Source organism: Gopherus evgoodei, chromosome 10, assembly GCF_007399415.2.
Source record: "Gopherus evgoodei ecotype Sinaloan lineage chromosome 10, rGopEvg1_v1.p, whole genome shotgun sequence".
Taxonomy (NCBI): Eukaryota; Metazoa; Chordata; order Testudines; family Testudinidae; genus Gopherus; species Gopherus evgoodei.
In genome coordinates, this window is record NC_044331.1 from 639,276 (window position 1) to 664,129 (window position 24,854).

Here is a 24,854-nt window from a genome sequence, read left to right on the forward strand (position 1 = left end):
CTCACTAAAAAGTCAGTGTTTCTTATTCCTGCATTCTTTATTACTTCATCACACAAACGGGGGGACACTGCCATGGTAGCCCAGGAAGGGGGAAGCAACGGGTGGGGTTGTTGCAGGGGCACCCCCTAGAATGGCATGCAGCTCATCATTTCTGTGGGATCTCTGGGGCTCTGACCCGGAGCGGCTGTGCTCTCTGGTTCTCTAGTAGACTTGCCCCATATTCTAGGTAGGACTGACTCTACTTTTAGACAAAACAAAGAAAGGAATGACCTGGGAAGTCATTCCCATTTTTATCCATGCGCCCCCAGCTGACCTCAGCGAGGCCAGCCAGGCACACCCATGACAGCAGCAGACGGTACAATATGACTGGTAACCGTCATCGCCAATTTCCAAAGCAGCAGACGGTGCAATAGGGCTGGTAACCGTCTCTGCTACCTTGCAAAGGCAAATGAATGCTGCTGTGTAGCATTGCAGTACCGTGTCTGTCAGCAGCATCCAGTACACACATGGCGACAGTGAAAAAAGGCTAAATGGGCTCCATGGTTACCATGCTATAGCGTCTGCCAGGGTAATCCAGAGAAAAAGGGCATGAAATGATTGTCTGTCGTTGCTTTCACAGAGGAAGGATTGAGTGATGACATTTACCCAGAATCACCCACGACACTGTTTTTGCTCCATCATGCATTGTGATCTCAACCCAGAATTCCAATGGGTGGGGATGACTGTGGGAACTATGGGATAGCTACCCACAATGCAATGCTCTGGAAATTGACACTAGCCTCGGTACAAGGACGCATACCGCCAAATTAATGTGCTTAGTGTGGCCGCATGCACTCCACTTTATACAATCTGTTTTAAAAAACCAGTTTCTGTAAAATCGGAATAATCCCGTAGCGTAGACATACCCTACACCAACAAAGGCCCTACGCCTCTCACGGAGATGGAGTTATGTAGTACGGTACATACATCAGTAGGACAAGGCTGTAGTATAGATGCTGACATAATTAGCTCGACTTAAGCTGCCTTATGTCGACCTAACTGTGTAGTTTAGGTCAGGCCTTAGTCTGTAAAAGTGTGGCCGGTGGCCACATCCACAGCCGCTCTGGGGCAATGGTATAGTGAGCGGCACAGGTGTGGATGGGGACGCCATATGGCTACCCGGCAAATGTCCTGCCACGGCACATCCGCGAGGAAGGTGGACATGGCAGCATGCGCCTGCGTGGAATGAGCCATGACTCCAGGGGACAGGGGTACATAAGAGACAGAAGCATTCAGAAATGCAACAGGCAATCCATTTAGAGATGGGCTGGGAGGAGAGGGCCTGGCCCTTACAAAGTTTGGCAGTGACAACTAGGAACCTGAGTGAAGCACGGAAGGCACAGGTGCATTGGAGATAAAAAGGCTAAAGCCGGGCAGATGTTAAGCGACTGTAACGTTCTAGTCCTGTGGAAAGCATGAGGGTTGGGATATAAAGATGGGAAGGTAGATGCCTTGGTTGAGGTGGAATGCAGAGGCCACCTTGGGAAGGAATTTGGGGCACAGGCACAAGGAGACTGTCTTTGTGGAAGATGGGGTGGGGGAAGGGTCAGCCATTGTGGATGCCAATTCACTAACGTCTCTCACCGAGGTGATGGCCAACAAGATCACCACCTTCATGGAGGTGGGTGAGAGAGTAGGTTGTGAGGGGTTCAAAGCAGGGCTTTGGAGCTGGAGTGGAGCCAGAGCACAGCTCCAGGCAAAAACCTGCAGCTCCACTGCTCTGGAGCTGCTCCGTGCTCCAGCTCTGGGCTCCAAACGAAAGCCCTGGTTCAAAGGGTGGTTTAGTAAGGGCAGAGAGAACGATATTCAGGTCCCAAGAGAGGCTAGGTTTGAGCACTGGTGAGAAGGCACTGAGCAAACCTTTGAGGAAATGAGTGGTGGTTGCGTGAGCGAAGGAGGAGAAACCATCTACCAGAGGGACGAAAGCACAGTGTCGTCGTCCCCCCCCACCCACCCACCAAGTGAACCCATATGGAGGAGTGGGCGAGACCCGACAGTTTGAGAAGGTGGTCCAGGAGGTTAGGAATAAATATGGAGTCCAGTGAGTAATGGTGGCAGCGTGCCCAGGTCGTGAAATGCTTCCATTTTGCCTCACAGCAGGTGCTGATGGATGGCCTCCTGCTGTGCATGAGGCTGTCGCATATGGGGGTGTGGAGCACACCTGGTCTACATGCAAGTTCATCCAAATACCAACCCGTGAGATGGGGTGGGGTGGGGGTGCTGGAGTCGTCCTTGTGCCTGCATGAGGGGATGCAGGTGGGTGTGGATGTGGACTGAGGGGGGGCGAGTGGAGGAGGTCTGTGAACCAATACTGGTGAGGCCAAAAGGAGGCTATCAGTATGACTGTAGCCCGGTCCCTGCAAATTTTGCACAGATCTTGTAGGAGGAGGGGAATGGGTGGAAAGGCATAGTGTTTGTCTTTGGTCCACGGCAGGAGAAGGGCATCGCCCTGTGAATCCACTCCCAGTGTTCCTCTGGAACAATAAAGGGGGAGTTTGTGGTTCTTGCTGGTCGTGAAGAGGTCCCAGCAGGGGTTTCCCCACCCAGGGCTGGATTTCCAATTAGGCACAGTAGGCACATGCCTAGGGGCACGGGCGTTCTAGGATCACCTAAAGTGGGTTAAAAGTTTCATTTTTTAACAGAAAACACAAAAGATGCAGGCAGGGGGAGCAGATGATGCTGTACCTAGGGGGTCCATAAGGTGTAAATCCAGCACTGGCCCCAACAATGGAAAAATGGAGTGTAGTGTGGGATCATGCAGTTCCCACTCGTGATTCACGTGGAAGGACCTGTTGAGTGTGTCTGCAAGGGACTTGCTGGCACCTAGAAGGTATGTGGCCTGGAGCAGGACATCATGCATGATGCCTTAGTTCCAGAGCCTGATGGCCTCTGCATAAAGAGCGAGAGACTTGGCACTGCCTTGCTTGGTGATACAGACAATTGCTGCCATGGTGAGAAGAACATGTCTGGATGTGTGCGCCCCTGCTGGAGATGATCGTGGAAGATGGGGCATAGAGGAAAAAAAGTGAAGAGTTGGGGAGAGGGGAGAGAGAGAGGAGGAAGAGAAATCTAAGAAATTAAGGGAGAGAGGAAAAAGTACAGAACTGGTGGAAGGGAAAATAACTTTGGATATAGATATTCAGGCCTGTCTGCAAAGGCCTATACTTTAAGAATTTAGGTGCATTCTTATCACTTAGCTAGTTACAAAGGTATAAAAGAAAGAATCAAAAATCACTGTCTGTGTAATGGCCTCTCTTACTGTGACAGGCTAAAGCGTTCAGCTAAGATGTAGTTAGGCAGCCATAAGCTGGGAAGTGCATGGTCACAGCCTCACATTCCAAACTAGTCACATTGAAATAAGATGCTATTGGGCTATTAGGAATACACTCCTGTCCTGATATTTCTATCACTCCAGAGAAAGGGAAGAGCCGAGAAGATGTAAAAGGAAACTTAGGCCATGGCTACACTGGCGCTTTACAGCGCTGCAACTTTCGCGCTCACGGGTTTGAAAAAAACACCCTCCTGAGCGCTGCAAGATACAGCGCTGTAAAGCCTCAGTGTAAACAGTGCCGCAGCGCTGGGAGCACGGCTCCCAGCGCTGCAAGCTACACCCACAGAGGATGTGGAGTACGTGCAGCGCTGGGAGAGCTCTCACCCAGCGCTGGCACTGCGACCACACTCGAAACTTCACAGCGCTGCCGCAGCAGCACTTTGAAGTGCAAGTGTAGCCATACCCTTAGTTTAATAGCATCCTGTCTGGCAAGAACTCACTTATCAATAGACACAGCTGGACAACCCTTATGTTTGTATAGATGTAGTTGTGAAATCCTCACTTCTGTATTGTTTTGTATGTTTATTTGCATGGTCTCTGTCTGGTTCTGTAATTGTTTCTGTCTGCTGTATAATTAATTTTGTTGGATGTAAACCAATGAAGGTGTTGGAATATAATTGGTTAAATAACCATGTTACAATATGTTAGGATTAGTTAGTTAAATTTCAGTAAAATGATTGGTTAAGGTATAGCTAAGCAAAACTCAGGTTTTACTATATAGTCTGCCGTCAATCAGGAAGTAAGGGGAGGGGAAATGGGAACAGGGACTGGGGATGGGGGAATTAAAATCATGTTTTGCTAAAGGGGAAAATGGGAACAGGGGATGGGAACAGGGCCACAGGCAAGGCTTTGTGGTGTCAGAGCTGGGAACAGGGACACTAAGGAAGGAAACTGGAATCATGCTTGCTGGAAGTTCACCCCAATAAACATTGAATTGTTTGCGCTTTTGAGTATTGTTGCTCTCTGTTCATACGAGAAGGACCAGGGAAGTGAGAGAGTGAAGGAATAAGCCCCATAACAATAACGGTAAAGACAACCTGCATGGGGAGATGAGTCATTGCAGAGTGAAGGCAGTGGAACAGAGTCCAGTGTCTGGAATGGGAAGCTTATTTGAAGTTTTCACACAGAAACAGGGATCGATTTGCTGTGCCTTGGGCAAGTCCAGAGGTGGCTGGAATAAGACAGCTGAATTGCTGGAGCAGGTCTGTCAGAGCCCAGACAGTGGAAGGCACTACTGGACAGAGCCAAGAACTGTCAAGAATCACCTCAGCACCCTCCACGGGAAGGGGCAGTCTCAGGTCATGGGTAAGTACATGGCAACGAGCTGAGACTAGGGTAGCTATGGAGGGTGAGCAGGAGCATTGTGGATTGCACCAAGAGGAACAGCTGAACCAGTGCAGCTGCAATGCCTGAGTCTCCCATCCACACTAGGACTCCAACACTGCAGAAGAAAGGGTTTTCAAGACTGGTTCTAAATAGGGCAATCACACTGGTGCTGAACCCCTGCGAAATGGAAGGAGCACTTCCACATGCAAGCACAGGACCAGAACCAGGGGACAGCAATGCCAAAAAGCATCTAATGTACATGGGCCCAACAGCAAAACAGACACTGAAAAAGTGGCAGAAAACATGCACCAAGATGTACATGAGAGTGGGAAAGAGTAGTGAAGGAAGGGACAGACCATGGGAGTAGCAGATGGCAGGCCACAAGTTAGAGAGTGACACTAACCAATGTAACACAAGCAGCCTAAATGTTCTCAGCCCACACGCAGCTGAGAACACAAAACGTTTGAGCTGCTCCCTTCCCCCCACCCCCACGTCCCCTCAGCTTGCCTGACTGGTTACAGACCTTGGTCTCAGGGGTGTCAGGACCAATGGGGTGACAGACTGCGGCAGAAGTGGATGCCTGGGGCAAAAACAGGATGTTTCAGGGAACAGTCTTACTCCTACAGAAGGGGGGCAGGAAGGGAGAAGGATAGCTCAATGGTTTGAGCACTGGCCCACTAAACCCAGGGTTGGGAGTTCAATCCTTGAGGGGGTCATTTAGGGATCTGGGGCACAAAAAAAAAAAAAAAGAGCAATAGTTGGGGATTGGCCCTGCTTTGAGCAGGAAGTTGGACTAGATGACCTCCTGAGGTCCCTTCCAACCTTAATAGTCTATGATTCTATGCACAAACCTTAAAGGCAACACAGACTTTCCTGGCAACTAACTTCTCCATGGCAGTCAGCATGACTGGATAGCGGATTTCTTTCCCCTCACTGTCCCGTTCAACTTTCCCATCCAGAGCAGGGGACTTCCGGGCTTCCGCATGGGCATAATCCGGCCCAACTGTGTACACCTGGGTAGAGACAGAGGTGAGCTAGGTGGCCTGCATCACCAGATTATCAAGCCAGGTTCCAAAAAGTTACAGCTGAGCAAACACACAAACTAGCTAGAATCCACCAGGACACACCTGGCCTGCAGACATATGGAGAAGTGGAATGGAGTTTGGTGCCACACACTCTCCTCATTAATGTCTGATGCAGACAAGCATTAAATCCTCACCCTGATCAGGCAGTGCTGTCAGCAACTCATATCTGGAGGGAACACTCCAAAGAGTTCTCAGCAGGACTACTAAGGCCACAATCTGGCCAAGGAGGCAGCCATCCCTCACTTTCACTCCAGCCTTCTCCTCACCTTGACATCAGTGCCATCTGTAGGCATGAACTCCTCGTAAATGTATGAGCCCGTTTTCCGTACGCAGCTTTCAGGGGAGTAAACACTGCTCCGGCTACCAATCTGAAAGCAAAAGATGAAGAGACCCTCAGAGGGGGTAAAAAGGGAGCTGTTCAGTGTGAGCTAAAATATGCTCATGCAGGATCCAATGCTGCGGGGGAGGGGGAAAAACAGTGAGGAACCACACAGGCCAGGCACCCTAACAGCACTTATTAGTCTGTCAGTCTGCTTGACGGTGGATAAGTCTCTCTCACACACAGCAAGCCACCTAGCAACACACAGGGGAAAGTACTTTCCCTTCAAACCCTTCTCTTTCACAATGAAGTGTTCCACTGTTTGGACTTTGCCTAACAAAGAGCTAAATGGGAAGTTTAAACAAAATCAAATTCAGCCACACAAGAGCTTGGCAATGTATGGAACAGCACTTCCTCCCTTGGGAACAACCTAATCCAAAAGGCTGAGCAAAGAGGGCTGGAATGGGACCCTTGAAACTGGGTATGAATCACAGAAATGCAAGGGTGTAAGGGACCTCAAGAGGTCATCTAATCCAGCCTGCAGCACTGAGGCAGGGCCAAGTAAACCTAGACAATCCCTGACAGAGATTTGTGTAACCTGTGGTGGGGATTCCACAACCTCCTTTGGAAGCCTGCTCCATAGCTTAGCTAGCTGAATAGTTAGGAAGTTTTTTCCGAATAGCTAACCTAAATCTCCCTTATGCAGATTAGGCTCATTAGTTCTTGTCCTAACTTCAGTGGACAGGGAGAACACTTGAACACCATCTTTTTTATAAGAGCCCTTATCATATTAGGAGATAGAGGTGGGACCTGATAACAGTCTTCTTTTCTCACAGTAAACATGCCCATTTTATTTTAGCCTTTCCTCATAGGTCATGTTTTCTGACCCCGTTATCATTTTTGTTACTCTCCATCTTTCCTAAGGTATGGGATCCAGAACTGGACCAGGTACTTAACTGAGGCCTCACAGTACAAAGCAGAGCAGGACAATTGCTCCCTGTATCTTACATATGACACTTCTGTTAATACATTCTAGAATATTAGCCTTTTCCACAACTGCACCACATTGCTGACTCTCCTTCAATTTGTAATTCACTATAACCCCACAAACAAGGAGTGTGGTGGCACCTTAAAGACTAACAGATTTACTTGGGCATAAACTTTTGTGGGCATCTGAAGAAGTGATGTTTTTTACCCATGAAAGCTTATGCCCAAATAAATCTATTAGTCTTTAAGGTCCCACAGGACATCTTGTTGTTTTTGTGGATACAGACTAACACAGCTACCCCCTGATACTATAACCCCAAATCCTCTTCAGCAGTACTACCACCTAGGCAGTTATTTCCCATGTTGTAGTTGTGCACTGGATTTTTCCTTCCTAAGTGCAGTACTTTGTACTTACCTTTACTGAATTTCATCTTATTGATTTCAGATCAGTTCTCCAATTGTCCAAGTCATTTTGAAATCTAATCTTGTCCTACAAAGTGCTTTCAGCCTCTCCCAGGTTGGTGTCATCCACAAATTTTTAAATCTTACTCACTGTGACGTTATTGATATAAACTGGGACCATATAGAACATGGGTTGCAACCAAGGTCCTGTAGTGGCACCAAATCCTACGTAAAGGGGGTCATATAAGGTGTCTAAGACCAAGTTATGAGTTACTGGTTATGATTATGCTGTCTGTATGTCTGTATCATTTTGTAGTTGAAGTTATAAGTATTGGCTCTATACTGTCTGTATTTCAAATTGGTGCTGCAGTTCTGGGAAACACCCCAGACAAGTTGGTGTTAGCTCTACTTAGCCTGCTTGACGGCCCATTAAGGACCATCAGCTACATGACTGACCCATTGAGAGGAGGCAGATACGCCTTGTAATTCAGCAGGGTGTGCAGGGACTTGCCCATGTGACTCCAAACTCCATTTTGCTGTAATTTTCCACAGTAAGAACAAAGAAGTGTTCTTACACCTGGAAGTGCCTATATAAGGCTAATGCCTCATCTCCATTTTGTCTTCAGTCCTGCTTCTTACCTCTGGAGGGACTTTGCTACAAACTGAAGCTCTGAACAAAGGACTGTTGACCCATCCCAGCGGGGGATGTTCTCCAGAGACTTGATTTGAACCTGCAGTTTACTCCATCACTGCTACAAGCCTGAACTAAGAACTTATGCCATTACTATTTGTAATTGATTCCATTTAACCAATTCTAGCTCTCATCTCTACCCTTTTCCTTTTATGAATAAACCTTTAGATTTTAGATTCTAAAGGATTGGCAACAGCGTGATTTGTGGGTAAGATCTGATGTGTATATTAACCTGGCTCTGAGACTTGATCCTTTGGAATCGAGAGAACCTTTTTCTTTTACTGGGGTGTTGGTTTCATAACCATTCATCCCAGGACGAGTGGCACTGGTGGCGACACTGGGAGACTGCAGTGTCTAAGGAAATTGCTTGTGTGACTTGTGGTTAGCCAGTGGGGTGAAACTGAAGTCCTTTTTGTCTGGCTGGTTTGGTTTGCCTTAGAGGTGGAAAAAAACCAGCCTTGGGCTGTGACTGCCCTGTTTGAGCAATTGGTCCTGAATTGGCACTCTCAGTTGGGTCCCGCCAGAACCGCATCATCACACTCACCACTCCATTATTCAAGTCATTAATGAAAATACTGACTACTATCAGACCCCTGTCAGACTCCACTAGAAACACTCTCCCAGTCTGACAGAAAAAACACTCACTCCAATTGCTGTCTTTCAACCAGTTACACACCCACCTTACAGTTCTTTCATCTAGATCAGTGCTTCCCGAACTTGGGATACCACTTGTGTAGGGAAATTCCCTGTCGGGCTGGGCCAGTTTGTTTACCTGCTGCGTCTGCAGGTCCAGCCGATCGCGGCTCCCACTGGCCGTGGTTTGCTGCTCCAGGCCAATGGGAGCTGCAGGAAGCGGCGGCTAGTACACCCCTTGGCCCGCACCGCTTCCCACAGCTCCCATTGGCCTTGAGCAGCGAACCATGGCCAGTGGGAGCCGTGATCGGCCGGACCTGCGGACGCGGCAGGTAAACAAACCAGCCCAGCCCACCAATGGCTTTCCCTACACAAGCAGTGTCCAAAGTTTGGGAAACACTGATCTAGACCATATATCCTAGTTGTCTTGTCTATAGAGCATTTTATAACTTTTTACCTATAACTGAAAGTTTGTGCACTGCGCCAAACCTGCCAATTTGACAGCAAATCTGTCATATGTGAACATTACCACTCACTCCATTGGGGGGGGGGGCGGGGGGGGAAGAGATCAAGAGTTCAAACTTAAACTTGTCTATCTGCTGTTTAAATTCCCATGCAGTTCACTACCCATATCATTGACTAAGACAATAAACCCCCAATTCAGATAGCAGTCAGGGAAATGCAAAAACAAAAAAAATCAATAATGCAAAACTTTAGCAGTGCCCTCAACATTGCTAAGGCAGAATAACTTCCCCACTGCATGGAATGTGGGAATCAGATGTGGTGATCTATTGATATAACTTGATTTAGAAGTAAATGAGTTACAGTGCAAGTTTGATACGCTGGTGTCTGCATTCGTGTTGTGTCTCTACAGAAGAGGAGGTGAAAGCCATATGGAGTGCTGGACTGTACTGTTGACAGCACTGTAGGCAATATAAAAGTGGAAAGAAATGCACAAGTCTTTCCCCCAACCTATTTCCATGTTGTGAAGGTTTTGGGTGGATGTAGCATATTCTAATGCAACCTTAACTGTTACTGAATAGTCTTTGTTTGACAATTTCGTATTTGTATTGTGCTAGGCATATACAAAACCTAGAGGAAAAGCTGGTCCCTGCCCTAAAGAATGCACTAGCTAAACAAAAACAGACAAATCATGGGGGAAGGGATAAAAACAGATAAGTAAAGCCTTGAGAGTGACAGCAGACATGGAGAGCAGAGTGCGCACCAGAGTGAGATGCAGTATTCATAGAGGGGTTGGTGATGTGCACAGTAGGAAACCTATAGATGTGCCTCCAGAAGTCCTAGCACTGTCACGCGAGTGAGGAGAGCTCCAGCATGGATCCACCAGCACTTAGCTGTTACTCTACAGTGTGGACACTCTCCCTCGTGATAGGTTAACCTCCAAGGAAATCTTTCAAGGGTAGACTACTGGAGTTAATTCTGTAGCATAGATACACCCAGCATGAAGTTTGGGTGCTAAGGCATCTGAATGAAAACTGCATTAGCTGGTACTATCTATGACTTCTAGTGATCATGTGGATGGGATGAGCACTTGAGCAACCTTCATTTGAAATCTACTAGGCTTTTTTTGGGCTGTTCTATTGCTGTGTTATGGTGTGATTGAGCACATAAGCCAGGTACTGCTGCTGGAACAGTCTCTTCAGCAATTCCTGACTCACTGTGATTTAACTACACGTTCTTAACATGGCATTAACAGATTTTTGCATTTACAAGCAACAAAATCTCAGTCAGCTTGAAACCAGATTCCTGCACCACTCCCTCCAGGAGGCCCCACAAGCCTTTCCAAGACCCAAGGACTCTCCTTCCAGTGGTTCATCTCTGGCCTCAAGGCACATGGGAGTTTTATTTATCTGCCGACAGGCATGCACTGAAGTGTCTGCCTCATAGCCAATGGCCACTGGCAACTGGAGTTCCCCTCACCTTCCGGAAGAGCCTCTGGCTGCCCCCACCTGCCGAAGTTGGGTAGTAAATATAAACATTGTGATCCTCCGCACTGACTGGCTTCTCTACAAATGGCTTTGGGAAAACGGCTCCATTCACCTCCACTTGGTCCTCTCCCTCCACTAGGCTGCACTCTGTAGACAAAGCACAGCAGGAGCAGGTCAGGAAAGCGGGGATGCCTGCTTCAGGGGACCCAGCTCACCATTCCCCCCCACCTCACTCCTCTACCCCACGTCTGGGTCTGCAGCATAGACTGCAAATCAGGTCTGTTCAGGCTTGCCACCAAGGTCTGATCTTTAACAGCAAGTCCCTTCTAGCACCATCCTTGGAGGCACTCCTTTGGTGGAGTCAGCTCTGATCACAGCCATGCTGCCTGGGCATTTGGGGTGTGCTGCATAGGATACTTGGGAATAGCATCAGGCTGGCCCCCTGAGGCCTTAGTAACCAAGGGCAGACAAGGGAGCCAGGCACACCAGCTTGTTTGTAAATTGAGGTTGAGAAACATCAGCATCCCTGTGTACTCAAGCTCTATTCCCAGACTCTTCTGAGGCCGAGTCACGTAAAGTGGAGCTCTCTGGGGAGATGAACTTGCCATCTGTCACTCCCACTGCCCCCTGGGTACACTCACCATCCGGCTTGTCAGGGTCTCGATTGAGCACAGCGTAGCGGGGCAAGTCTATGCCTTCCTCCTGCAAGATCCGGTATACTTCTCGCCTGCAAGGGACAGGACAAGAAGTCAGTGGCAGCCAACACAATAGGCGGAAAGGTCATAGCTGTGACCTCGACATAAAACTTGAAGAGATTTATCACTAAGTTGAGTGAATGCAACAAGGTCTATGTCTGAGGTTCAGCATGGATGGGACTAGAACCCAGGTCTGCAGGATGGCTGGCACCTTCATGCCACCACCCAGCAGCCATGGTAGGACCACAGGCATCACGTCATAGACAGACACCACAGGAAGTAACACCTTGAAAGCCTAGACCAACAGATTTCCTTGGGGTCCCTTATTGGTCCAGCCACCCCACTGAAGCCAAAGAGGAATTCCAGGAATGCCTATGCAGCAAGGTGGACTCCCTTGCCAGCTATAGCAATGGACCTGCCTCTCAGCTTGCTCTTGGAATCCTGACCCCAGCTCTGACCCCTGGTTCCTGTCTGTTGGTGCTATTCCAGTCCTCTAACCACTAAGCATGCCACATTGCATGACCACTGCGCCTAACTGCCCAAACCCCAGTCATGACACTAAGGGAGGCAAAGCATCTGCATGCACCTGCCCAGAGATGTCTGCCTCGCATCCCTGATTGGGATGCCTGTGAGCAGCAAACCACTGCCCATCCTGAACTAGGATGCCTATGTCATGGATCCACGGGACTAATGCTATAGCTCCCAGTCTCTTGGAGGAATGCCTTCAGTGTGCCAGATCTCCTAGAGGTCTCACTCTTCCTCCAGGGTAAGCCACGCAGAGTCCCCACCTCCTTAGACTGGACCTCTGGGCCTGCAGCCCCCGCTTCCCACCGTAAGCACCATTCAGCGAGTCCAACTCTGACTCCTGATGGAGACTTGTACACTCTTACGGAATTAATGCACCTCGCCCAGAATTAGTAGTGACACACACAACTTGTGAAAATAGTCGGGTTTATTAATCAATTGGAACACAGCCTAGGGAGGCCTTAGGGTAGTAGAGAGAACTGAAGGTTAAGCACAGTCCATTCTGGTCAGCACAAGCCCAGCCATGCTGCAGTGAACCCCTTGGTTCAAACGCTGTCTTGCCGTCTGACCTCCTGCATCAGACCAGGTGAGAGCCCTGACTCCTTCCAGCTGCCAGCTCTTATCCCCCACCTCATAACTCTCCTGTCCTTTGATCTCAAGCTGGGGGTTGTTGTTCAGCTTCCCTAAGTAGAGATGGGGAAATTCATAACCCTCTGGGTCATTGCTTGCTAGGTGTCAATGTCCTGGCAACTGGATTTGCCACTGGCTTCTCAGATGCTCCAATGATATGGAGACTAAGGCCCAGATAGCTGGGCAACACCCACACCTATGTCACTCAGCCTGCCCTAAGAGCAAAGGGTCCTTTTCCACCTCACTGGGTAACAATGTTGCATATAATGGAAACAGACACAAACAGAACTCAAAAATATTACAAAAGATTCCCACTTTGTCACAGCTTGATGGTAACTGGGTGCCCATCATACTCACCTGCACCCACCCAACCTGGACACCTAGGGACAGCAGAACATCACCTTCAACCCCCTCCAACACTGGACAGCAACAACTAAGAGTGGTAGAGACCATACCACAAGAAACCTCCACCCTGGTCAGGGACACCTAACAGCAGCGGAGTCCTCGCATCCACCGGTCCCAAATGGAAAGCTATGGTTTTCACACCAATAGCTACCTTCTTTGCATCTGAACTTGAGGGCATGCCAGCCACACAACTCCATGGCAGTGTTTCAGGCATGGAAATCTGGAGGAGAGGGCTGGGTGTGACACTCTAGCCCTAAACATCCGAGGCCAAAGTTTTCAACCCTTGCTGCCTAGCTCTGACTCCTAATATATTTAGATATATGACTCTTGTATATTTAGATATACAGTCTGAATTCATTAGGAGCTGGGTACCTACAAATCAGCTGGTGTTCCTGAGAGCTGCAAGTGCTCAGACTCCCTGGAGGCCTGGCACTTACTTAGGAGCTACCCTTTTGGTACTTAGCTACAAAACGTTGGCTGTTCCCCCTCCTTCCCCAGAATCTTACCTGCCCTTGCTGCTGTCACTCCTTGCCTCCCTACACTGGGATCTGACCTGTCCTCACTAATCACTCCCATCAATCATTCTGTGAGCTCACTCCCTTGTCGTACTTCACCCTGTCCCTCCCACACACTGTACTAATCAGGAAAGTTCAAAATACACCTGCTTCCAATCAAAGTAAGTCCATTCCTTCCCCTTACATCATCCCATCTGGAAGTTATGAGATCACCTCCCAGAAATCTGCTAAATAGAGGCAACCAAGGCCCCTCCGTCCCTTATACCCACTAGCACATGGAAGGTGAAGCAGCAGGAGCATTTGTACAGCACACTGAGGGAGCTCAGGAACCAGTCAGGCAGTTCACCCACAGGGGAATGAAGGAATTCTCCAGGCACTGAACTCCTACCTGTCCTGGATGTAATACTGCATATCAAGGTCATTAATCAGAAACGGATTGCACAACTTGGCGTAAGCAACTGCCTTATCCAGAGGGAATCCTGAAAAACAGCAGAAGATGCTATTAATGCAAGTTCCCCACTGCCAGGCCTGTGGGGTAGGGGCTGCCACAAACCTTTACCTTTAGAGTGGAAGGAAATGAGGCAGTCACAAGGAGGCCAGTTCTCCACTGGCTCATTCAGAATGACATCTTCTCCCATGATTACCACGGTGATGTACTCAAACTTGCATAGACGTTCCAGGATCTGGGTCATGGGCTTTGACTTGGACTTTTTGGTCATGGCACAGATTCCAACCACAATCTGCCGTTCTGGAGGCTGAGGGGACAAGCAGGCAGCTTAATACTGAGCCATCTTGTTCAATGAACTCAAATTGCAAATGGCATATAGAGGCAGCAATTGTGAACAAACATGGGGCTTTTCCCCGCAACCCACACACACGCTTCATTTCTCTTTAGATCACACCCGAGACAAAGAACTCGGCAAGTGGAAACCATTAAAAGCATCTTAAAACACCTGATTCTCCAGCACACGGAAGATTCTCCCTTCTATCTCTGAACACCTACACTATCAGAGTCACTCTCTAAACCATTACAAGCTTAGAAAAGGAGAGATCTAATATGTGGTTCTAACATCTCCTCTTTGCATACACATGCGAAAGGTGATGTGCACACATACACACTGGTGACACAAGCACATACACATGGCCAAGCAAACACAGACCATGGACGAGCACGAGGACTTGCACATCATCCCTTCCACACAACACTCATTCTGCAGTTAGGAATTGCCATCTTTAAAAGCAATTTTACCACAAAGTTCATGGGCTGAATCTGCAGAAGTGCACGCAAAAATGCTTAGAATAATTTTATTTTTCTTAAAAACAGTGGGTAACTTCCTCCTGTACTCCCCTCCAGTAACAACAAAATAACTCAAGGAAATTTGTTCAAACACCCCCACCCCATTTTCTTTTCAAGTTCCCTATGGTAAGACACCACATACAGAAGAATTCAGATAAATGCAAATGTTTCTGATTAAGAGTGTATGAAAACTAGGAGTCAGAATGAGAATTCTCTGCAAAGCTGACTGCAGCAGTCACAGCCAGTGCAGCTGCTAGAATGACTGTTTCTAAATAGCTCAGCCCTTGTGCCAATGTTTCTACCCAATGAAGCCTGGCAGTATGCTTTTAGGAGGACTGGAGCAGAGCTGATGAGGCCAGACTCCTGTAGGGAGCTTCTTTGCCAACAGAGTCAAGGAAAGAGTAGGGACTAACTGGAACTTTCAGAGGTCAGCATTTACACATGGGCTTGGCTAGAACTCTACTCCCACTACCACTGACCACAAGGATAAAAACCATTAAGAGTCAGAGTTGTTCTACTGGTCTCTTAAAAAAGAGCTTAGACCCGGGAGTGAGAATCCTGCACAAATGGGATCTTCAGAGAAACCATCTTATTAATTTAGAAGGATTTTGACAATAAGCTAAATGCCCCAGAAGAAGAGATAGACTCATAGAATCGCAGGGCTGGAAGTGACCTGGAGGGATCATCAAATCTAGTCCCTTGCACATTCACGGCAGGATTAAGTATTATATATAGACCAACCCTGACAGGTGTTCGTCTAACCTCCTCTTAAAAATCTCACAACTTCCTTAGGAAATTTATTCCAGTGCTTGACTACCCTGACAGTTAGGAAGTTTTTCCTAATGTCCAACCTAAACATCCCTTGCTGCAATTTTAGCCCATTGCTTCTTATCCTATCTTCAGGGGTCAAGGAGAACAATTTTTCTCCCTCCTCTTTGTAATGGTCACTGACTCACACCAACATATTTAAGGAAATATTTACAATAGGAAATGCTCTGCAACCTCCATCTAGGATCTTATGTGCCCCAGGCAAATATGGAGCAGTGACCTGAACACTACAATCCAGGACAACATGGCAAGGGGAGGGACCAGGGGATTCAAATCCCTCATGACCCCAAACACCACCTTATTAAACATTAAACCGGATATCAAGAAAACATCTTGACACACGCCCCTCCAGCAGCAAGAGACACAGAGGAATCTCTAGGGAGCTACTTCATCATTTTCACAAAAGAAAACATTCTTCTTATTCCCATCCAGTCCACCAACACCACACTTCATGTGAATACAGCTCCTATTCTATTTATGGAACAAGACTTGTATGCATTAGCCCTCAGAGGCTCAGCCCATATCACACACCTCAAGCCAAAGGGTCAGACCCATAAAGCTACAGATGGAAGTCCTGCAAAGCCCTCAGAGGGCCCCTGGCCAGCGCCACACAGAAAACACTGTCGCTTCAGTGCAGTCTGTCTGCATTATTCATGGTGAATTCCTTTAAGTAACTAAGAATGATAAAGGGGTAACAGAGCTCCAAAGGAAGGAAAAGGTACAATAGTGCCTCTGAATTAATCCTGCTTACAAAGGGGGTCAGAAGACAGGCCAGTAAGGGGGGTTGCAAACAGAGGCAAAAGGAAGCATTCACAAGCAGAAGGAGATTACTCTTTTCTGCAGCCTGTAATATCAGGGTGCAGATGATCTGTGATCCAATAAGGGTGAAGCTGCCAGGACCGCCCTACTGCTACCACCATTTAAAGGACCTGAAAGAGTAAACCCTAGAATTTGCCCAAGTACTGGGTGCTGAGAACAGTGGAACAATCGTGCTGTATTTGGTGTTGGGTAAGGCTAAGATTTTTGTCATGGATATTTTTAGTAAAAGTCATGGACAGGTCATGGGCAATAAAGAAAGATTCATGGAAGCCTGATATTTGTTCATAACTTTTACTAAAAAAGTGGCTTGTAGCTCCGGGGTTCTCCTCCCACAGCCAGGAGCTGCAGGGGGCCCTGCCGGGGAGACCCTGCAGCTCCCAGCCCCTGGTGGCTGAAGTCACGGAGGTCTCAGGAAGTCACGAATTCCATGGCTTCCATGATCTCCATAAGAAAATCATAGTCTTAGTGATGGGGATCTAGGACATGACATTTCCATACTACTATACACAATGCCTGGTCTGTATGGCCTGCAGGTTGTGACAGCCTGGCACCTCTAAAGTAACCATACATGTAAAAACTAAGCAACCAAGGAGAAAGCTGGACATGGGACACACACAAGCACTCCACTCCATAGCACCAGGACCTACTTACCGACTCTGACTCCTCATCATCCTCAAAGAAATCAATCTCGTCTGTCTTCATGTTTGATCCCAGAAAGTCTGTCTCATCATCTCTGGTACCAACAAAAAACCTAGGAGTGGAGCTTGCGCCCTCATGGGAGGTCGTCAGCGACGACATTACAGCCTGGGTGGCCGACCATCCCGCTCTGGAATCATCATGTACAAACCAGGATAAAAAAGAACCCACAATGGGGAGCAAGCCAGGGCTGATGCTATTGAAAAGAGACCAGGGTGGGTGGGATGGGACTAGCGCTGTATGAACGAACCCAGGAATGTAATAGCAGTACTAGTGAAAGGTGCCTGGGCTGGAGGAAGACTTTAGACTGGGTGGGGACAGAAGCCAGCGATATTGGAAGGCACCCTGAGAGGGGGCGGGGGGAGCACAGCATCCAGTGCCATTTCAAACAGGCACCTCCAGTGTGCAATTAATCCATCTGCACTAGCTGGGAGGGGAATGGTGTCATTGCTAAAATTAATTAGTTGGATGTGATGAGACTTAGCCCTTACAATGCTGTACGTTCCAGACTGCTGGCTACATCAGTCTATAACCCCTGGGGGCACCAGCTGATAATCAAGAGGGTGGGGGGAGCTAAGGAGAGAATGAAGACTGCTTCCTAATCCTCAAGCTTCAATCCCTTCGCTGGTCAGGAAGGCCTGGGGGGGGAAAAAAAAATAAAGGACAAATCACATGAGGCACTTAAGTTAGCATGGTGGGGGTAGTAGCATTTTGAGACACTTCAAGGAGAATGGGAAGCAATATTTAGAGCACGTGACTGGAAGTCAGGATTTCCTGCTATCTAAATCTGGCTTTGGTTCACAGCATGATCATAAGTAGGTCACTTAGGGCTCAACTGACAAAAAAAAATAGGCACCTTTTGTATGCACTCCCCGTATGGGCAGTTTTTTCCACACAGAGTTTAAACGCAAAATTTTTTTAAAGTTCAATTAAAAATAGCTTTAAATCCAACACATCTGCTCTTTAAATAACTTATTTTCATCCATTCAGCCTGGCTGCAATCTTGAAACTACTTTTAAAACAGTGGTCCACGGCGACACAGGCCTTCCATACGCATTAAATGGGCCGTGGCCAGGAAACAACTCAACTACTCTCCACTTCTGCAGACTCCTATCTGGGAGACCCAGGGTTCGTCTACACCGAGAAATCACAGCAAACAAAATCAATTTAATTAATTCAGTGCAGTCTTCCTGCGTGGAGACTCAAATCAGTAAAAGAGTGCTTTACACCCAAATAGCTTAATTTGGTTTGTTATAATTTGCAGTGAAAGCAAATGGATGATAGACTAAATAGACTGGTACTTGAAGAGGTTTCTCTTATTCAGACTATTGGCTCAGACATTTAGCTCGCAAGAGATGAAATTATAACTTGACCAGGCCAAGACATATGGAATTATTAAAGTTGCTGGAAGATAGGTACAGTTGAGTATAAGCAGCAGGTATTCTTTAGAATTATAAAGTGATAACAGAGAGGGAGCAGGTAGACAGAACGCAAAGGCCCAAGAATTTAACCTAAAAGGACCCCATTAAGGAAGGATTTTGGTGCACAGGAACTATAATTATGGAGACAGAGGGGAGAGAGGCAGGAACAGAAGCACAACAGAAAGCTGAGTTCAAGAGAAGAAAGTGGGCCACCACGTCAAATGCTGCACTAAGGTCAAGGGGAACAATGAGTAAGAAGAGCCAGCAGCAGCCAGCAGCAGCAGCAAGTTGGCTCTCCTCTAGGTAGATAACTATTGCTATGCAATGGCCAGGCAAAACTAGGGTGACCAGACGTCCTGATAAAATCGCGACTGTTCCAATATTTAGGTCTTTGTCCCAATATTTCACTCTGCCAGCAGCACTCTGTTTGGGTTTTTTTCCCTCCCCTTCCCCCAGTGGACACACTCCCCCACCCCCCCAATGTGTCCTGATATTTTCTTCCTCTCATCTGGTCACCCTATGCAAAACCCCAGAGAGTGTGCCACCATGCTGTTATATGCAGCCGCCTCTGTCTCCAGGCCTCCATGACACCTCACCCCAGTCCAACCCCTAAAACTCTCATAATTGTTTTAACACCACCAGCACAGCTCCACCAATGGTAGCTACAGTAGGAGCATCAGCAGAGCCCAGGCAGCTACTGGCTGTTTTACCACCATGTCAGCTAGATCTAGTAGTATCGGTGACAAACTGATGATGCCCTGTGGATATTAGCACTTCCTCTGATACTCCACCAGTGACAAGGCAGCAGTAGGAAATGTCAGAGAGAGACACTTTTTAAGGGAATGCACTGCACTTAATTTAGATAAAATTTACATCATTATGATCTACACACTGTGATAATTTCATCCACCAGTCTGCAAAGACAACTGGGTACCCATTACACAGACACCAACATCAGCCCCATGGAAAGTTTCTATCAGATACCCTCTCCCAGAAAATGAAGACCTGAAACTATGTAACGGCATAAATCCTTGGCTTCAAGATCTTTTTCTCTAGCAGAGGTGGAATCTTGGCACACCATATGCAATTGCTTTTTTATTATATAGCCATTGCCAAGGCTTTGTCTGTGTGCGTCTTCTCGATTGTAAAATCTCCAGAACAGGAATGGTCTCTGTTTGGGGCCACACACCCTGATTGCAGCATTCCTATCTTGGTGTTTATATAGCCCTCAATACTAGAGCATCTAAATCCTCTCAGTCATTAGAAGACTTGATCTTCACAACAGCCCTGTAACACAGGGCAGAGCAAGCTACTTATCCAGAGTCACACAGGACACCTGACTGAGCTGGGAATTGAACCAGGTCTCTCGACTCCCAGGGTAGTGCCTTATCCACACTAGGCCATTCTTCATTGCCTTTAAGCACTAACATAATATAAATGCTTAATAATAAAACATTAGTTGAATGGGCATTCCCACAAAAGGAAGCATTGATAATGGGCTCATTAATAATGACCCCATTTGCAGGTTATGGTTCCAAGCCCCTCTCCCCATAAAAGATTACCTGTATGCCCTAGCGTGAGACACAATCCAGCTAAGCAAAGGCAGCAGATGCATTCGTGCCCTCTTGATATTTTTGTTTGGTACAATAGTGTCACTCTAACCAAATCCAGTTCAAGGCAGAGATTACAGGCCTAAAACCCCAGCTCCTGAAGTCACATGATGACTTCAGCAGCTCAGCTTCCATTTAAAAACGAATTCCTAACTCCCATGATTGTGAAGACAAACCTAAAAAAGGTGACATGAGTAGTACATGCAGTGATGTCTGCTGGAATCTGCAGAGTCTCTATTAGATCAGGAGGGAACTGCTTCAGGCATCTCAATGGGGTAGTGAGCTTCCATGATCCAAAGCTTTGGAGTCCCCACCAACACCACTCCAGCAGAGAACTGTGTGGCCCTGTCTAGACTAGGATTTAAGAGTGTAATGTTACCCAACATGTTAATATCATACCTTTAAATCCTAGACTAGAGAAGGTCCATATGTAAGGGGAAGGAGTGGCTGGACACACTTTTCGCCTCAGACAGAGACGCCCTCACTGGTAGGGTTACCACCACCCCTAGTTGCCATTCCTTGCTCTCTGCCAAGGCAGAAGGACCCCTGCTGCCATGGCTGTTCCTCCCAACAGGAGTGGAACTCCACTATTGTTCCCGGGGAGCTAAAGGGGCCCCAAACTGCTGCTCCCTGCCACTCAAAGTGGAGGGAAGGGCCCTCTTCCTTCACTATAGCCATACTATGTAGGAAGCAGGTCATGGCATAGAGGAAGGCTCGGTCTCTAACCTTACTGAACTTCTCAGCAAAGAAGACAGCACACAGTGCTCCAGAAAGTACATAGCTTCAGAAGGAAGACCCTGAACACACTTGTCTTCTCAAAACCTGTCAGGGAAGGTCATTGCTACTTCCAAAATAAGTGCAAAGTATTTCTCCTTCAGCTTCACACCACCACCCAGGTTTGCCTGAACCTTGGTTAGGCTGACTCTTCCGCCACTCTGTGATGCACTCCAACCTCGTATCACAACACACCTACTCCAAACCACAGAACACTACGCAAGCCCACAATTGAAAATCTGAACAGGGGCTCTCTCCACACAAACCTCTCACAAGTCTTATCCCACTCAAAGATTAGTCTACATCAATAAAGATTTGAACAAGAAAATGTAAGAGGGCCTACAGATGGAAGAGGATAGGCTCAAGTTACCGCATGTTCTGGACTGTCCGCTAGTGTCAACCTTTGCAATAAGATGCCAATTCTCCTACTATTTTAAGTTATCCTCATGAGGGTCAAATAAAGACCTAACAGAAAGATTCCAGAGTAGCAGGATTGGAGCAGTTTGCAGTGTTGTGGCACAGCAGAAGTGGTCATGCATTTAATGGAATTTCAAACTTCTGTTAAACTTGTGTATTATTAATTTGTTTTCATGCTTGAGAGATTTTGACAGCAGAAGAAACCCATTATAAGCAGCCTTTGGCATTGATACCCTTCAAAAGCAGGCCAGCCCACAGATGAATGACTGCTATTTCAGAGGAGAGGCCTGAAAGACTAGTGTGAGGCTCAGCTCTCTCTGCCCCCAACATCTCAAAGAATCCTAAAGGGCTTTGGCAGCAACACAGGCAGTGACCATCAGGCTGCAGCCAACAGGCAGTGTCCTCCTATAAAGCTGTGAGCCTGGCCCCAAGCTCGGTGAGCACCTCCTGGCTCCCCAAACCGGCCAGAGTTTGTGAGATGCAGAGGCAGCAAGCAGGGGCCAAAGCCAACAGCGTTTGGCCAGGAAAGGAGAGAAGGGAACAGAGGAGGCCAGAGGCCAGCACTGAGGGGCACAGCCAGTGGGGACCAGGGTGACCCGTTCCCCCAGCCTCTGGCGAGGTGGTGGATACTCTGACCCACATGCCAGGGCTAGTGGCTAGTGTCTGAGAGCGAACTGGGGCCCCGGAGTCACTGCATCCCCGCCCCAGACATCACTCCTCAGCCCCGCCAAAACTGCACCCTCCCTCCACACGCAGCAGCGATGGGCCTGGACCGACCCCTCTCCCCCGCCCGGCTACACCGATCTGCGACTGATCCCGCCTGGGCCGCCACCCCGGGCCCTACCCCCACCTCACCCCGCCCCATGGGACCCCAGGCGCGACCCCCGCCCTGGCCCGCCACCCCGGGACCGACCCGCCGCGCCGCCCCGGGCTCAACCCCCTCCTCCCGGGCCGGGCCTGCCCCGCCCCGCCCCGGGACCGACCCCCACCTCACCCCGCCCCATGGGACCCCAGGCGCGACCCCCGCCCTGGCCCGCCACCCTGGGCCAGACCCCCTCCTCACCCGTCCCGGGACCGATCCCCCATCCCGTCCGGCCCCGCCCCCATACACCAGTCCCGGGACCTACGCGCCGCGCCGGGCTCAACCCCCTCCTCCCGGGCCTGCCCCGCCCCGCTCTGTTACTGGTTTAAATCGCGGAGCGCAGCCATTTCCACGCACTCACCTGCCACGCTCTGGGCGCAACCTAACCCGCCACCCATGGCTAGCCAATCGCAGCGTGTTTACTGTCACATACAGCCAATGAGCAGAGGCGGGGGCGGGGCATAAAGGAGGATTAGGCTGGTTGTGCAGGGAGTGAGCAGTGAGGAGACCTGTAGCGTCGCCTCACCCCCCCGGCCCATCCCCCACCGGAAAGGGCCGCCTCAGGCCCCGCCCACCCATCCCTCACCTGGAGAGGGGACCGCCTTCTGGGAGGACAGGAGCAGGGGCGGCGCCAGGCCCCAGCATGCCACGCGGTGCTTGGGGCGGCAAGCTGCGGCGGGGGCGCTAAGCTGCGGGGGGCGCTCTGCCCCTGGTCCTGGTCCTGGTCCTGGTCCTGGTCCTGTGGTTTAGGAGGAGCTGCAGGCCGCACCCTAGGCAAAATCCCTAGAGCTGCCCCTGGACAGGAGAAAAGTCCAGTCGAGAGGTGAGGGGACGAAGCACTGTACCCCTGCTGGGGGGGGAAAGTGACCTCTGATGGCGAACTGTTTTCCTGTGGCACTTGTCTTAAAAGCTTGGTCCTGAGATATCAGAGTATCTTAGTGTGCTGCAGCTTATACCTAACAGTACTGAAATAAACTCCTACCAACTGGGGGGCTACCCACAGAAAGCTGCCTTTCACAGATGTAAAGCTAAATGTGACCAGACGTGACAATCCTTCTGTCTCCAAATAGCTGATACTAGTCACAAGGTATCTAGCAACAGGCTGATAGCTAACAATAAAAACAAGCACTGACATCATGTGATTAATAATATTAGTATACATTTATTCTAAAAAATACAAATATATAATTGCATTAAAATAACTTTTGTCTTGTGTGTGAACAATTTGTAGTGGCTACTGTTTTTATCTTAAATTTATTACAAGGGCGAAGTTTGTCATACCAAACTTCTCTTAATATTGTTTTCCTGATGTAAGACCATAATCCTTTTCTGTTGATTGCAAATATGTATGTGTGTGTGTGTGTGTGTGTGTTTTAAAATTGCAATCAAATTAAGCTGCCTAGGAAGTGTGCTTTCCCTTGTTTAGCCAGGCCAGCAGGAATCATAACATTCAAAAACCAGTGGGAGAACACTTCAACCTATCTAACCACTCAGTGACAGACTTGAAGGTGGCAATTTTGCAACAAAAAAACTTCAAAAACAGACTCCAAAGAGAGACTGCTGAACTTGAATTAATATGCAAATTAGATACAATTAATTCAGATTTAAACAGAGACTGGGAATGGTTGGGTCATTACACTAACTGAATCTATTTCCCTATGTTAAGTTCTCACACCTTCTATGGGTTATCTCAATTATCAATTCAAAAGTTTTTTTTCTCCTGCTGATGGTAGCTCATATCAATTGATTATAGACTATTCCTGTTGGTATGCATACTTCCACTTTTTCATGTTCTCTGTATGTATAAATATCTCCTGTCTGTGTGTTCCATTCTATGCATCCGAAGAAGTGAGCTGTAGCTCACGAAAGCTTATGCTGAAATAAATTTGTTAGCCTCTAAGGTACCACAAGTACTTCTGTTCCTTTTGCAGATACAGGCTAACACGGTTGCTACTCTGAAACCTATTTTTTGTGTGGTGCTCACTGGCTCTGATTCCCTCCTCCCCCGATTAGAGGGTTGTATGTTCACTATGCGTCTGCGACCCTTCTCAAGACTACTTTCTACCACTAGAGGGCTGAGTGAATTGAGCCATAAATCTTGTTTTTTATGCCTAGATACATCATAAAACGGGTTGGCAACCTTGCAGAAGTGCTGTGCCAAGTTGTGATGGAGTAGGGGCTGTCTGTGTGGGGGATGGAAAAGCCGGGGATGTCTTTAGGTGAGGGACAGGATCTTTAAGCCTGTAACCTGAGCCAGGTAGGGGGGAAGGGATTAGCACCTTGGCCTGGGAAGCTGGACAAAGGAATCGGCCGGCTGGAGGAGGGGCAGTTCAGTTTCGGTTTTGGGCTGGGTGAGGGGAATTCAGGGGATCCTATGCTGGACCCAAGCACCCTGAAACTCCAGAAGGACTCGATTGAGGGGTCCTGACTGTGACTGCAAGCTCTGCTGTAACCTGCATTCCTGTTGTCCAATAACCCTTCTGTTTTACTGGCTGGCTGAGAGTCACTGTGGGTCCCAGGAAGAGGGGTGCCGGACTGGACCTCCCTACACTCCGTGACACAAGTCTTCATTTATTTACTCTGATTTAAGGTTTCGTG

General features: G+C 48.3%; 1 protein-coding gene across 20 annotated transcripts in view; it reads right to left on the bottom strand.

The window, feature by feature from the left end:
• PPIP5K1 (diphosphoinositol pentakisphosphate kinase 1) overlaps nucleotides 1-22,704 on the bottom strand; it is a 232,677-nt gene extending 209,973 nt beyond the window's left edge. For 17 of the 20 annotated variants that reach the window (XR_004002272.1, XR_004002273.1, XM_030577306.1 and 14 more), the window contains exons 1-8: nucleotides 22,618-22,704; nucleotides 17,128-17,810; nucleotides 14,092-14,287; nucleotides 13,921-14,011; nucleotides 11,404-11,489; nucleotides 10,755-10,909; nucleotides 6,048-6,149; nucleotides 5,548-5,709 (exon numbers count right to left, since the gene is read on the bottom strand). Coding sequence is in view for 18 of the 20 variants with exons in the window: in XM_030577306.1 (XP_030433166.1) it covers nucleotides 5,548-5,709; nucleotides 6,048-6,149; nucleotides 10,755-10,909; nucleotides 11,404-11,489; nucleotides 13,921-14,011; nucleotides 14,092-14,287; nucleotides 17,128-17,274 (939 nt within the window). In the remaining 2 variants the exon portion in view is untranslated. The other 3 variants (XM_030577290.1, XM_030577288.1, XM_030577287.1) reach the window with 3 other exon arrangements.
• Between the last annotated feature and the right edge of the window lie 2,150 nt (nucleotides 22,705-24,854).